This window comes from Nylanderia fulva, unplaced genomic scaffold (assembly GCF_048542155.1).
Source record: "Nylanderia fulva isolate GAGA-0341 unplaced genomic scaffold, ASM4854215v1 Scaffold20, whole genome shotgun sequence".
Taxonomy (NCBI): domain Eukaryota; kingdom Metazoa; phylum Arthropoda; class Insecta; order Hymenoptera; family Formicidae; genus Nylanderia; species Nylanderia fulva.
The window spans coordinates 1,217,117-1,229,263 of record NW_028190264.1 but is presented as its reverse complement, the minus strand read 5'-3'; the positions used below and the strand labels follow the sequence as shown (position 1 = coordinate 1,229,263).

The window sequence follows — 12,147 nt, the reverse complement described above, 5'->3', positions numbered from 1 at the left end:
AATAAACGATTGACATTCGAGAAAAGTATTATTGAGAGGACTTTGCTATAGAAAAGTTGCACAGTCGCAATCTTTAATATTGCTTTGATATTGCATCTATTTTATTCTTTCGCGGACATTGCTAAGAAATAGTCGTTTAAATTATGCTCAATATCAGCGTGTCAGCATTTTCTAAATTAAAACCAGTATAGCGTGTTATTCTTCGTTATTTTACTGTGTCCTTTATGTTTAAATTCTTGTTCTTAATTTTACTATTAATAACTCTAATTAGCAATTTTAACTTTCAATTTTTTAACGTACACCATTTGCTATCGAAGAAGAAAAATTCTGGCTTATGTGATATACGATAATACTGTAGTAAAACATTTTTTAATGGTAAAAACAATCGTGCGCAATTTAATTTGAATCAAATTCTGCTTTTTTTGCAATATAAAAGTATAAATTTTTTTATAAGCATACCATAGAGCATTAGTCAAAGCAATAGTCAGTTATTTCTGAAAATCGATTGACATTATTACGCACAAATAATTTTTGAGAAATACACAAATTTTGTTTTTCTAACTGTTTAAATATAATATTAATTTTTGTATTGAATATAAATATTGCTTTTTCTTCTAGAGTAATAATCATGTTACAATTTAATCTCGAAGGCAATTGTAACGAGTTTAAAATATTTTCCTTCGTTTTAAAGTTTTATAATTTGTAATTGTTCGTACTTTTAATCTTGTCGGGTAGAATAAAGAACGGTGAAGTATGATATGGAAGTGCTCATCAGCTGTAATAAAATGCGTTTTCTTTTCTTTAGTTTAATTATTATTTGTTATTGAAATCACAATACGTTCCGTATGGACGCTATATTTGCATATATTTCTTACCGAAGCCGCACTTTTCAGGGACGCTACAAATATTCCACCGAGAACCAGATTAAAACTTTTAGTGCCCTTTTGCAATAGAAAAAGTATCATTCTCTGTACACGTATCGGAGCCCTGTACCAATGAACATTATACCTACGAAACAGTAAATTAAAGAAATCAGTTTTGAATGAAATTTATAAATAAATTTTTCATCACATTCAACTTTACACACAGAACAAACATACACAAACATTTTTTTTTTTCAAAGTAGATTTAGTATAAAAAGGAATCTTCAATATAGACTCATTATGCGTATCTATAAAACAAATACGTCTATACATAAAGTTGAATTTTTCCTTACACAGTAACAAATACATATTCATTATGATCCGTAATATCTTGTGCAATATAATTGGATAGAAACAAATATACATAATGAATTATTATCATAATTAGAGAATGTAATAGTTGTTCAATGTTATCATAAAATAACACAATCTGAAAATTATGAGACACGTTATATGGTTCATCATCGACTTAATGTACACAACATGCGTACTTTAAAATGTATCAGATTTATGTTGTGTCAAATGTGTCACTTTTTATAGTGTAGCTTATATAATTGCAATGTTTTTTAATTATATAAGCCATTGTAAGCTAATTAAAATAATTTTCAAAGAAGGCTATATATATATATATAAGAAAAGAAGATAAGTATACAAATAATTTTTTAGGGTTTTTTAATTATTACATTTCTAGAAAATAATTTTTTTATTTCTCTCTCTCTCTCTCTTTCTCTAACTATCTGCCAATTGAATGACTAATTTAAATTTTTCAAATTGGCGCACTGATCTTTCAATAACATAACGAAAATTACCTGTAGAAGATTACAACTCAGACAAACTAAACCAGCTGCTATCAAAAAAAAGAACGATCCCACAAAATTGGATATTAAAAAATTGCAAAGCCTTCAAATACAAGAAAGTATATATTATTATGCGCGTTAAATATTTATTATTAAAGATAATAATAATACAAACTTCATAGCCTTGCAATGAATGTTTACTGCACGAATTATCTCTTCACAACTCTTTCTCTCATTTTCAAAGTTACCCTTTTGTAAAATTCTAATTGCCTGCTCGATACGATAACTGTAAATATAATTATATATTTGCCGATAAGAATGACCTTTAAATTGATGTATCTATTTTTGTCTTTTTACTTACCAGGCGATACTAAACATTGCACAAGTAAGTTGCAAATATGTTATGAGCGTAGTTCCTGTTGCTATCATTGCTGTTGCTCCTATCCAATATGCTGCCTCAATATGCAACATAATTAAATAGGAATATTTTTCTTGATCAATAAAATATTCTGTCACAATATGGAATGATAGAGATTGATTTGTAACAATGTGATAAATGTACTGGCCCCTAATTCTGACAAAGTTACAACAGATAGAGAGAATAATCCAAGTGCTAAAAAAGGTTTCAAAATAATTATATAAATAAATTGTCATTTAAAAATTTGTGTTTATAATTGCAATTTAATTTTTAAAATATAAAAAGATATTGAAATGTAAAACACATAGAAAAGTGGAGAAACATTGCATATCTTACATATAAGTTGAATCGTAATACGGTTCGCTTTGCTTCCGTACTTTTGTACGATAGCGATTTCATTTTTGTCTTTTATCTCATCATACACTTCTTGAAGTTGCTTCATTGAACTCCTTAACTATGATGTTAATATTATTATATAACATTTTTGCAACATTAGAAAATAATTATAACTGAGCTTCCGTATTCTTTCTTGATCGAGTTTAAACTAAATTGTCTACATTATATTTTTGTTTATTCAGTACATTATAATATTTACAATAATAAGTAATGATTAAAGAAAGTAAACGAAATGTAAAGAAAAATAAGCTATATTGAACAGAAACAACAAATACGGAAACCCATATATATTGCATTTAAAATTACATTTATCAATGATGTTCAATAATTTATATTCTTACAATATCAGCATTAATCCAGAACGAATTGTATTTGATTAAAAAAGTAAGAAAAAAGAATGTATTAGACACAACCTTATACATAAGGTTCATAGTATATTCTGATGTTATAAATGTTGTAAACTGCAAGTAATAATTTTATTAATCAAACTGTAAGAACTACATTTATTTATTCGATTACTAAGCTATAAATTCTTAATTGTCTGTTTATTTTTACGTGCAATGATTTAGCAAAAAAGGTATGTAATTAATAATTTCATATAATTACATATGACATATAATTTCGTATAACAAAATTAAAATAATAATATATTGATTTTTATACGTCAGTTTATAATATGCACGACTTTGTAATCAATTATAATAATTGATACATAGACGTACCTGAAATATGATAAAAGTCGTCAGGATACCAAGAAATGTAATTAATTGAAGTTCAATTAGGAACGTTCGCTGATAAGGCCATAGGCCAATGAGAAGCAATAGAATTCGGTTGATCTTAAAATGTTGAGTCTCGATACAGATCATCTCTCCTTGATCGTCGACACAAGTTGACGAACAAATAATAAATGACAATTTTCTATCCCCCTCTTCCATTTATCAATCGCTTCATGCATGACTTTTCTCATGGTGTAAATTGTACAGTAATCTTACTAATTCGATAAATGGAAAATTGAATAATGTATATTATAACTATATTTGAAATTGGATGGCAAATTAGGCAGTTACGTAATTTAAGAAATTTTCTTATGGAAGTTCATGAATAAACGATTGACATTCGAGAAAAGTATTATTGAGAGGACTTTGCTATAGAAAAGTTGCGCAGTCGCAATCTCTAATATTGCTTTGATATTGCATCTATTGCATTCTTTCGCGGACATTGCTAAGAAATAGTCGTTTAAATTATGCTCAATATCAGCGTGTCAGCATTTTCTAAATTAAAACCAGTATAGCGTGTTATTCTTCGTTATTTTACTGTGTCCTTTATGTTTAAATTCTTGTTCTTAATTTTACTATTAATAACTCTAATTAGCAATTTTAACTTTCAATTTTTTAACGTACACCATTTGCTATCGAAGAGGAAAAATTCTGGCTTATGTGATATACGATAATACTGTAGTAAAACATTTTTTAATGGTAAAAACAATCGTGCGCAATTTCATTTGAATCAAATTCTGCTTTTTTTGCAATATAAAAGTATAAATTTTTTTATAAGCATACCATAGAGCATTAGTCAAAGCAATAGTCAGTTATTTCTGAAAATCGATTGACATTATTACGCACAAATAATTTTTGAGAAATACACAAATTTTGTTTTTCTAACTGTTTAAATATAATATTAATTTTTGTATTAAATATAAATATTGTTTTTTCTTCTAGAGTAATAATCATGTTACAATTTAATCTCGAAGGCAATTGTAACGAGTTTAAAATATTTTCTTTTGTTTTAAAGTATTATAATTTGTAATTGTTTGTACTTTTAATCTTGTCGGGTAGAATAAAGAACGGTGAAGTATGATATGGAAGTGCTCATCAGCTGTAATAAAATGGGTTTTCTTTTCTTTAGTTTAATTATTATTTGTTATTGAAATCACAATACGTTCCGTATGGACGCTATATTTGCATATATTTCTTACCGAAGCCGCACTTTTCAGGGACGCTACAAATATTCCACCGAGAACCAGATTGAAACTTTTAGTGCCCTTTTGCAATAGAAAAAGTATCATTCTCTGTACACGTATCGGAGCCCTGTACCAATGAACATTATACCTACGAAACAGTGAATTAAAGAAATTAGTTTTGAATGAAATTTATAAATAAATTTTTCATCACATTCAACTTTACACACAGAACAAACATACACAAACATTTTTTCTTTCAAAGTAGATTTAGTATAAAAAGGAATCTTCAATATAGACTCATTCTGCGTATCTATAAAACAAACACGCCTATATATAAAGTTGAATTTTTCCTTACACAGTAACAAATACATATTCATTATGAACCGTAATATCTTGTGCAATATAATTGGATAGAAACAAATATACATAATGAATTATTATCATAATTAGAGAATGTAATAGTTGTTCAATGTTATCATAAAGTAACACAATCTGAAAATTATGAGACACGTTATATGGTTCATCATCGACTTAATGTACACAACATGCGTACTTTAAAATGTATCAGATTTATGTTGTGTCAAATGTGTCACTTTTTATAGTGTAGCTTATATAATTGCAATGTTTTTTAATTATATAAGCCATTGTAAGTTAATTAAAATAATTTTCAAAGAAGGCTATATATATATATAAGAAAAGAAGATAAGTATACAAATCATTTTTTAAGGTTTTTTAATTATTACATTTCTAGAAAATAATTTTTTTATTTCTCTCTCTCTCTCTCTCTCTATCTGCCAATTGAATGACTAATTTAAATTTTTCAAATTGGCGCACTGATCTTTCAATAACATAACGAAAATTACCTGTAGAAGATTACAACTCTGACAAACTAAACCAGCTGCTATCAAAAAGAACGATCCCACAAAATTGGATATTAAAAAATTGCAAAGCCTTTAAATACAAGAAAGTATATATTATTATGCGCGTTAAATATTTATTATTAAAGATAATAATAATACAAACTTCATAGCCTTGCAATGAATGTTTACTGCACGAATTATCTCTTCACAACTCTTTCTCTCATTTTCAAAGTTACCCTTTTGTAAAATTCTAATTGCCTGCTCGATACGATAACTGTAAATATAATTATATATTTGCCGATAAGAATGACCTTTAAATTGATGTATCTATTTTTGTCTTTTTACTTACCAGGCGATACTAAACATTGCACAAGTAAGTTGCAAATATGTTATGAGCGTAGTTCCTGTTGCTACTATTGCTGTTGTTCCTATCCAATATGCTGCCTCAATATGCAACATAATTAAATAGGAATATTTTTCTTGATCAATAAAATATTCTGTCACAATATGGAATGATAGAGATTGATTTGTAACAATGTGATAAATGTACGGCCCTAATTCTGACAAAGTTACAACAGATAGAGAGAATAATCCAAGTGCTAAAAAAGGTTTCAAAATAATTATATAAATAAATTGTCATTTAAAAATTTGTGTTTATAATTGCAATTTAATTTTTAAAATATAAAAAGATATTGAAATGTAAAACACATAGAAAAGTGGAGAAACATTGCATATCTTACATATAAGTTGAATCGTAATACGGTTCGCTTTGCTTCCGTACTTTTGTACGATAGCGATTTCATTTTTGTCTTTTATCTCATCATACACTTCTTGAAGTTGCTTCATTGAACTCCTTAACTATGATGTTAATATTATTATATAACATTTTTGCAACATTAGAAAATAATTATAACTGAGCTTCCGTATTCTTTCTTGATCGAGTTTAAACTAAATTGTCTACATTATATTTTTGTTTATTCAGTACATTATAATATTTACATTAATAAGTAATGAGTAAAGAAAGTAAACGAAATGTAAAGAAAAATAAGCTATATTGAACAGAAACAACAAATACGGAAACCCATATAAATTGCATTTAAAATTACATTTATCAATGATGTTCAATAATTTATATTCTTACAATATCAGCATTAATCCAGAACGAATTGTATTTGATTAAAAAAGTAAGAAAAAAAAATGTATTAGACACAACCTTATACATAAGGTTCATAGTACATTCTGATGTTATAAATGTTGTAAACTGCAAGTAATAATTTTATTAATCAAACTGTAAGAACTACATTTATTTATTCGATTACTAAGCTATAAATTCTTAATTGTCTGTTTATTTTTACGTGCAATGATTTAGCAAACAAGGTATGTAATTAATAATTTCATATAATTATTAATACATATGACATATGATTTCGTATAACAAAATTAAAATAATAATATATTGATTTTTATACGTCAGTTTATAATATGCACGATTTTGTAATCAATTATAATAATTGATACATAGACGTACCTGAAATATGATAAAAGTCGTCAGGATACCAAGAAATGTAATTAATTGAAGTTCAATTAGGAACGTTCGCTGATAAGGCCATAGGCCAATGAGAAGCAATAGAATTCGGTTGATCTTAAAATGTTGAGTCTCGATACAGATCATCTCTTCTTGATCGTCGACACAAGTTGACGAACAAATAATAAATGACAATTTTCTATCCCCCTCTTCCATTTATCGATCGCTTCATGCATGACTTTTTTCTCATGGTGTAAATTGTACAGTAATCTTACTAATTCGATAAATGGAAAATTGAATAATGTATATTATAACTATATTTGAAATTGGATGGCAAATTAGGCAGTTACGTAATTTAAGAAATTTTCTTATGGAAGTTCATGAATAAACGATTGACATTCGAGAAAAGTATTATTGAGAGGACTTTGCTATAGAAAAGTTGCGCAGTCGCAATCTTTAATATTGCTTTGATATTGCATCTATTTCATTCTTTCGCGGACATTGCTAAGAAATAATCGTTTAAATTATGCTCAATATCAGCGTGTCAGCATTTTCTAAATTAAAACCAGTATAGCGTGTTATTCTTCGTTATTTTACTGTGTCCTTTATGTTTAAATTATTGTTCTTAATTTTACTATTAATAATTCTAATTAGCAATTTTAATTTTCAATTTTTTAACGTACACCATTTGCTATCGAAGAGAAAAAATTCTAGCTTATGTGATATACGATAATACTGTAGTAAAACATTTTTCAATGGTAAAAACAATCGTGCGTAATTTAATTTGAATCAAATTCTGCTCCTTTTTGCAATATAAAAGTATAAAATTTTTTATAAGCATATCATAGAGCATTAGTCAAAGCAATAGTCAGTTATTTCTGAAAATCGATTGACATTATTACGCAGAAATAATTTTTTGAAAAATACGCAACGACGCAATACAAAAATAAATTATTTTTTGGGCTCAATCTTCCACATATACTCGGTATTACACATAAAAAAATTTTGTTAAACAAAGATTTTTATATTTTAGTAGAATCACTATCATGGCCGTCAGTTAATGAAAACACATTTTAATATGTCTTATTTAGATTTAGTGCGTTAATTTATAAGTTACGTTTAATTCTTTAAAAAGTAACAGTATTGCCATTCCATTTTTTATATAAGGAATGTATGCTATAAATATTTAATGGGTAAAGAATACATGTTCACAATTTACTGTAAACACCGTTGCTTTATATATTTTCCATTTCCTTAGCAATTATACATTTATTACAGTCATTCATCGATCAATTAAGCTGCTTTGTAGAAAATAATTAATATTACTTGTGTGTTAGTAGCACTATTAGTACTAGTTCTAACAATAATTTTTATTATTATCATTCGACTAGATTATTAATTAACACATCTTGTGTTACATCCGTGTAGAGTAAAGCACAGTAAAATATGATATTGCGGTACTCAACAACTATAATAAGACATATATTTTCTCGTTTTACTCATTATTATTTATTTACTGGTTATTATTTTTTAAATATATTATACTTTATGCTTTCGAAATATAAATTTTTATACAAATACTTCTTACCGTAGCTGCACCTTCCAATGATCCCACAAACAATCCAGCAATATTTAGATTAAAAACCTTGGTACCTCTTTGCAATAAAAACAGTATCATTTTTTGTATCTTTAATGAAGCTGTGTACCATTTAATGTTGTATCTACATGACAAATTCATGATTAGAAAAGAATTAAAAAATCTGAATTATCTTACATAAACACATATACACTCATTTTATTCAGATTTATTTTAATTATAATATAATTGATTTTTTATTTTTAAATTATGCAAAATAAGTACATATTATAAATATATATGTGATTGTATGATATGGATGTTTCTCTTACACAGTAACAAACACATCATTATTGTGATCCATAACTTCTTGCGCCATGTAATTGCCTATGACCGCGTATAAAAAATTAATAAGTATTATTATAAAGGGTATGAAAAGTTTTTCAAAATCGCTGTCCATTGTCAGCGCCTGAAAAATCTAAAGTATACATTAGCAATCTTATTGTTAGTAAAAGCTGAGCATTAATTGCAAACAAAATTTCGATTTAAACAGAACTGGTCGATACTTGACATAAATTGGAAAATTTGGAAGTAACTGATTTTATGCGATAAAATTCAAAGATGCGCTTGAGATAGACTTACTCTAAATGCACTGAGACTTGCGCTCATTATTCCGGCTATTATTAACATGACGAACATTACTTTAAATTTGGACACCGATGAGTCTGCAAATCTAATAAATAATATAGATTAAATACACGTAATCTTATACTTTCTCATATATAATTTTACGGATTAAATGCTCACCTCATAGCTTCACGATGCATATATACAGCATGAATTAATTTCTTGTAAATCGAATTCTTGTTTTGAAGTTTCTTTTTTCGCAAAGTATTGACTGCCATTGCTTGCTCGATACGATAACTGCAAGCGACTCTTTTATCATAATTGCATAATTCTTCATAATTTTGATATTTAATAAATGTTTCCCATATTTGAAATCTAATAGTTTTCTTATTTAATTTTCTTACCTAACAATCCGAAACATTCCGCAGGCATGCTGTATATAAACTATAAATAACGTTCCTGTCGCTATTAGTGTAATTGTTCCTAGGAATAAAGCCGCGTATGCGTGCAACAAAATCAAATAGACGTATTTTTTCTCATCGATAAAATGCTCGGTAAGAATCAGCAGCCGAGGATGTGATTGAGGCTCATTTATAGATAATATGATGTTGTAAAGATACGGCCAGAATGAATATATAATTGAAACAGGTGCAACGCATATGAAAAGTACTACAGAACGTTTTCAATTTATAATACATATACATATTCATTTAGAAGGTTTATTGCAAAAATGTATTAAATTTATCAAAAATTAGCTTTTAAACAAAGAATACATTTAACATTTAATAACTAAACACTTAGTAACTAAAAATAAGTTGAGTTAGTATTGCCTTACACGTAAGTGCAATCGTGTAACGTTTTGCATAATTGCTATACTCTTGCATAATACTGATTTCATTCTCGTCCGTTAGCTTGTTATAAATGTTCTGTAATTGTTCCAACAAATACTTTATCTGCAATTTTAACGATATTTTATATTGATTATTTTTATAAAATTCAAAACAAATTTATATTCAGTACAAAATTTATTTTTCTTGCAAATATTTATTTAAGTATATGTACACAAATATGACATACAATATTGATATGGCATATCAATATGATTACTTACAACTTCAATGTTAATACTAAACCAAATATATTTAATCAAGAAAAAAATACAAACTGATGCAGAAGAGAAAACGTTGATAAAAAGATCTGGTGTACATTTTGAAGTTACAAATATTGTAAACTGCAAATAATAATTTTATATTTAATTATTTTTATTAAAAATATTTTTTTATTTGATTAAAAAATTATAAGTCTTAGGTCATAAATATTGTTTTCAAATATAATAGACAGACATGTATATAACTTTAATCTATATAAAAAATTATAAAATTATTTAAATTGTTAATATTTTATAACATCAAATATGTTTAAAATACATTCACACAACACACATACATACACAAATGTATTTGACGTTATAAATTGGGAATAAGTACAATTGTTTAATGATACAGTTACATCCAAATGCAAAATAAAAAATTGCAACATTAATTATATTAATTATAAATTAACTTAACGAAAAATAATAAATTAATTTAACGAACCAATTAAAAATCTAGATCTACCTGAAATATAATGAAGGTCATCAAAATAGCAAGAGACAGAACTAATTGAACTCGAACGAGTTTTGATTGTTGATAAGGCCATAAACCAACCGTGAGTAACAAAATTCGATTGAGGCTTATATGCAGACAGTTGATGCAGATCATCTCTTCGCGAGCATCGAGATACATTTGATAGTGTAAAAAAATTTCCCTTCTTTGGATCGACCAATATTACCAATATTATTACTATATACCAATATAGCTTTATTTTACTTAAATTTGTTTTATTTAAATTGTTATGCAAATTGCATACTTTAATGTAAATGCTGCACAATATTACCGAGGGTGAGATCGAAATACTTGGAAATTCACACTTTCCCTCGCGAAGAATTGTATAATTAAGTATCGATTTCGACGCCCCACCGCATATATAACATATGTTTATTTCCCATAGAGAAAAATTCCATAAAAAAATATTTATTGATAGCAAACCGCACATGCGCATTCGACACCTCACAGAAATGTACTTTGACGCATTTCATTCTAGTGCGTGCACTCATAAAGAACGGTCAGCCTTAGACATAGACATATATTAGTTGTTTTATTTAAAATACCGACATATTAATTATATAAATTTATTGATAAATATAAATTTTTTTATTGAAGAAAGACTATCTGTAATATTTATGCACATTTAGACATTTTTGCAAATATTTTTACGTTTTTATATATTGACTTAAGCTTTTATATTACAAAATAGTTGAGAGAAAGAAAGAAATATTATCTCTTTTTAAATACTTTATCCCTAACATTATGAGTTTTCTATTTTTAATTTAGAAAATTCAAATTTTTATTTGATATTATTACGATAAAAATTATGATATTATAAAAATGGTCTTTTTTGAAAATAACTATTAATAATTAAATAATATTAAGAATAAATTATATTTATTAACTGTGATTTTACAAATAAATAATACTAATTAAAAAGCATTATCCGACATTTTATATAATTTTTCTAAAATTTGATGTTATATTTTTTTATATGATAAGCCTTAAGACAGAATATGTTGAAATGAATCATATATATATACATTTACGCTACCTCATGCTTTTCCCTTGCGAAAATATTTTTATAAATGTTTCATCGATTGGTTAAACGAATCGAGATTCTTCATCCAGAAACTTATTTCGAAAAACTCAACGGCGCTAGCGTAAATTTCGATCGATATATTGTCTCATGACCTAAATATATGTATGTTGAATTTCTTTTAGCATTTTCAATGACAGACTTTTATTAAACAATATTTCGTGTTCATATTTTATATCAAATCATTAACATAGACACATATACTTATTATTATAATTATTATTTTAAACGTTTTATTATATTATTATATGCTTCAAAGTGACAAGGATATTTTACAATTAGACTTACATTATTGCTGATCAATTAAAGGATTAATTTGT

At 26.5% G+C, this 12,147-nt stretch overlaps 4 protein-coding genes across 12 annotated transcripts in view; 1 reads left to right on the top strand and 3 right to left on the bottom strand.

Moving 5' to 3' along the window:
• LOC114944100 (non-structural maintenance of chromosomes element 3 homolog) overlaps window positions 1-12,147 on the top strand; it is a 66,292-nt gene that overhangs the window by 18,836 nt on the left and 35,309 nt on the right. The window lies entirely within an intron of this gene.
• Window positions 595-3,586, bottom strand: LOC114944105 (uncharacterized). 3 transcript variants are annotated; one of them, XM_085482267.1, is made up of 9 exons: window positions 3,257-3,586; window positions 2,876-2,995; window positions 2,441-2,592; window positions 2,082-2,288; window positions 1,896-2,006; window positions 1,733-1,823; window positions 1,217-1,353; window positions 876-1,008; window positions 595-775 (listed from the first exon to the last, which is right to left on the bottom strand). In XM_085482267.1, exons 1-9 carry the CDS (start codon window positions 3,467-3,469, stop codon window positions 719-721), a joined length of 1,221 nt encoding a protein of 406 aa, XP_085338393.1. In that variant the 5' UTR covers window positions 3,470-3,586; the 3' UTR covers window positions 595-718. The 3 variants fall into 3 exon arrangements, with proteins under 3 accessions (XP_085338393.1, XP_085338394.1, XP_085338395.1); XM_085482268.1 differs by having other exon boundaries at window positions 2,082-2,286; window positions 2,430-2,592; window positions 3,257-3,466; XM_085482269.1 differs by having other exon boundaries at window positions 2,082-2,330; window positions 2,477-2,592; window positions 3,257-3,466.
• On the bottom strand, window positions 4,353-7,157 carry LOC114944109 (uncharacterized). 2 transcript variants are annotated; one of them, XM_085482270.1, is made up of 9 exons: window positions 6,883-7,157; window positions 6,496-6,615; window positions 6,095-6,212; window positions 5,704-5,953; window positions 5,518-5,628; window positions 5,358-5,445; window positions 4,850-4,986; window positions 4,510-4,642; window positions 4,353-4,409 (listed from the first exon to the last, which is right to left on the bottom strand). In XM_085482270.1, exons 1-9 carry the CDS (start codon window positions 7,093-7,095, stop codon window positions 4,353-4,355), a joined length of 1,227 nt encoding a protein of 408 aa, XP_085338396.1. In that variant the 5' UTR covers window positions 7,096-7,157. The 2 variants fall into 2 exon arrangements, with proteins under 2 accessions (XP_085338396.1, XP_085338397.1); XM_085482271.1 differs by having other exon boundaries at window positions 5,704-5,908; window positions 6,050-6,212; window positions 6,883-7,131.
• Window positions 8,230-10,890, bottom strand: LOC114944108 (uncharacterized). Its single transcript, XM_029319863.2, has 9 exons — window positions 10,699-10,890; window positions 10,194-10,313; window positions 9,918-10,035; window positions 9,487-9,751; window positions 9,263-9,379; window positions 9,098-9,188; window positions 8,788-8,933; window positions 8,468-8,600; window positions 8,230-8,347 (listed from the first exon to the last, which is right to left on the bottom strand). Exons 1-9 carry the CDS (start codon window positions 10,864-10,866, stop codon window positions 8,294-8,296), a joined length of 1,212 nt encoding a protein of 403 aa, XP_029175696.2. The 5' UTR covers window positions 10,867-10,890; the 3' UTR covers window positions 8,230-8,293.

Coding starts and splice junctions, on each gene's coding strand:
- LOC114944105 (XM_085482267.1), bottom strand. CDS start 3,469: ATGGAAGAGGGGGATAGAAAATTGTCATTTATTATTTGTTCGTCAACT. Junction 2,289..2,440: donor GTTTCTCCACTTTTCTATGT/GTTTTACATTTC, acceptor TGTCAGAATTAG/GGGCCAGTACATTTATCACA. Junction 1,354..1,732: donor TGAGTTGTAATCTTCTACAG/GTAATTTTCGTT, acceptor CATAATTTTCAG/ATTGTGTTATTTTATGATAA.
- LOC114944109 (XM_085482270.1), bottom strand. CDS start 7,095: ATGGAAGAGGGGGATAGAAAATTGTCATTTATTATTTGTTCGTCAACT. Junction 5,954..6,094: donor TATTACGATTCAACTTATAT/GTAAGATATGCA, acceptor AACCTTTTTTAG/CACTTGGATTATTCTCTCTA. Junction 5,446..5,517: donor ATTCATTGCAAGGCTATGAA/GTTTGTATTATT, acceptor TTGTATTTAAAG/GCTTTGCAATTTTTTAATAT.
- LOC114944108 (XM_029319863.2), bottom strand. CDS start 10,866: ATGTATCTCGATGCTCGCGAAGAGATGATCTGCATCAACTGTCTGCAT. Junction 9,380..9,486: donor GGAATGTTTCGGATTGTTAG/GTAAGAAAATTA, acceptor AGTCGCTTGCAG/TTATCGTATCGAGCAAGCAA. Junction 9,189..9,262: donor ATGCATCGTGAAGCTATGAG/GTGAGCATTTAA, acceptor ATTATTTATTAG/ATTTGCAGACTCATCGGTGT.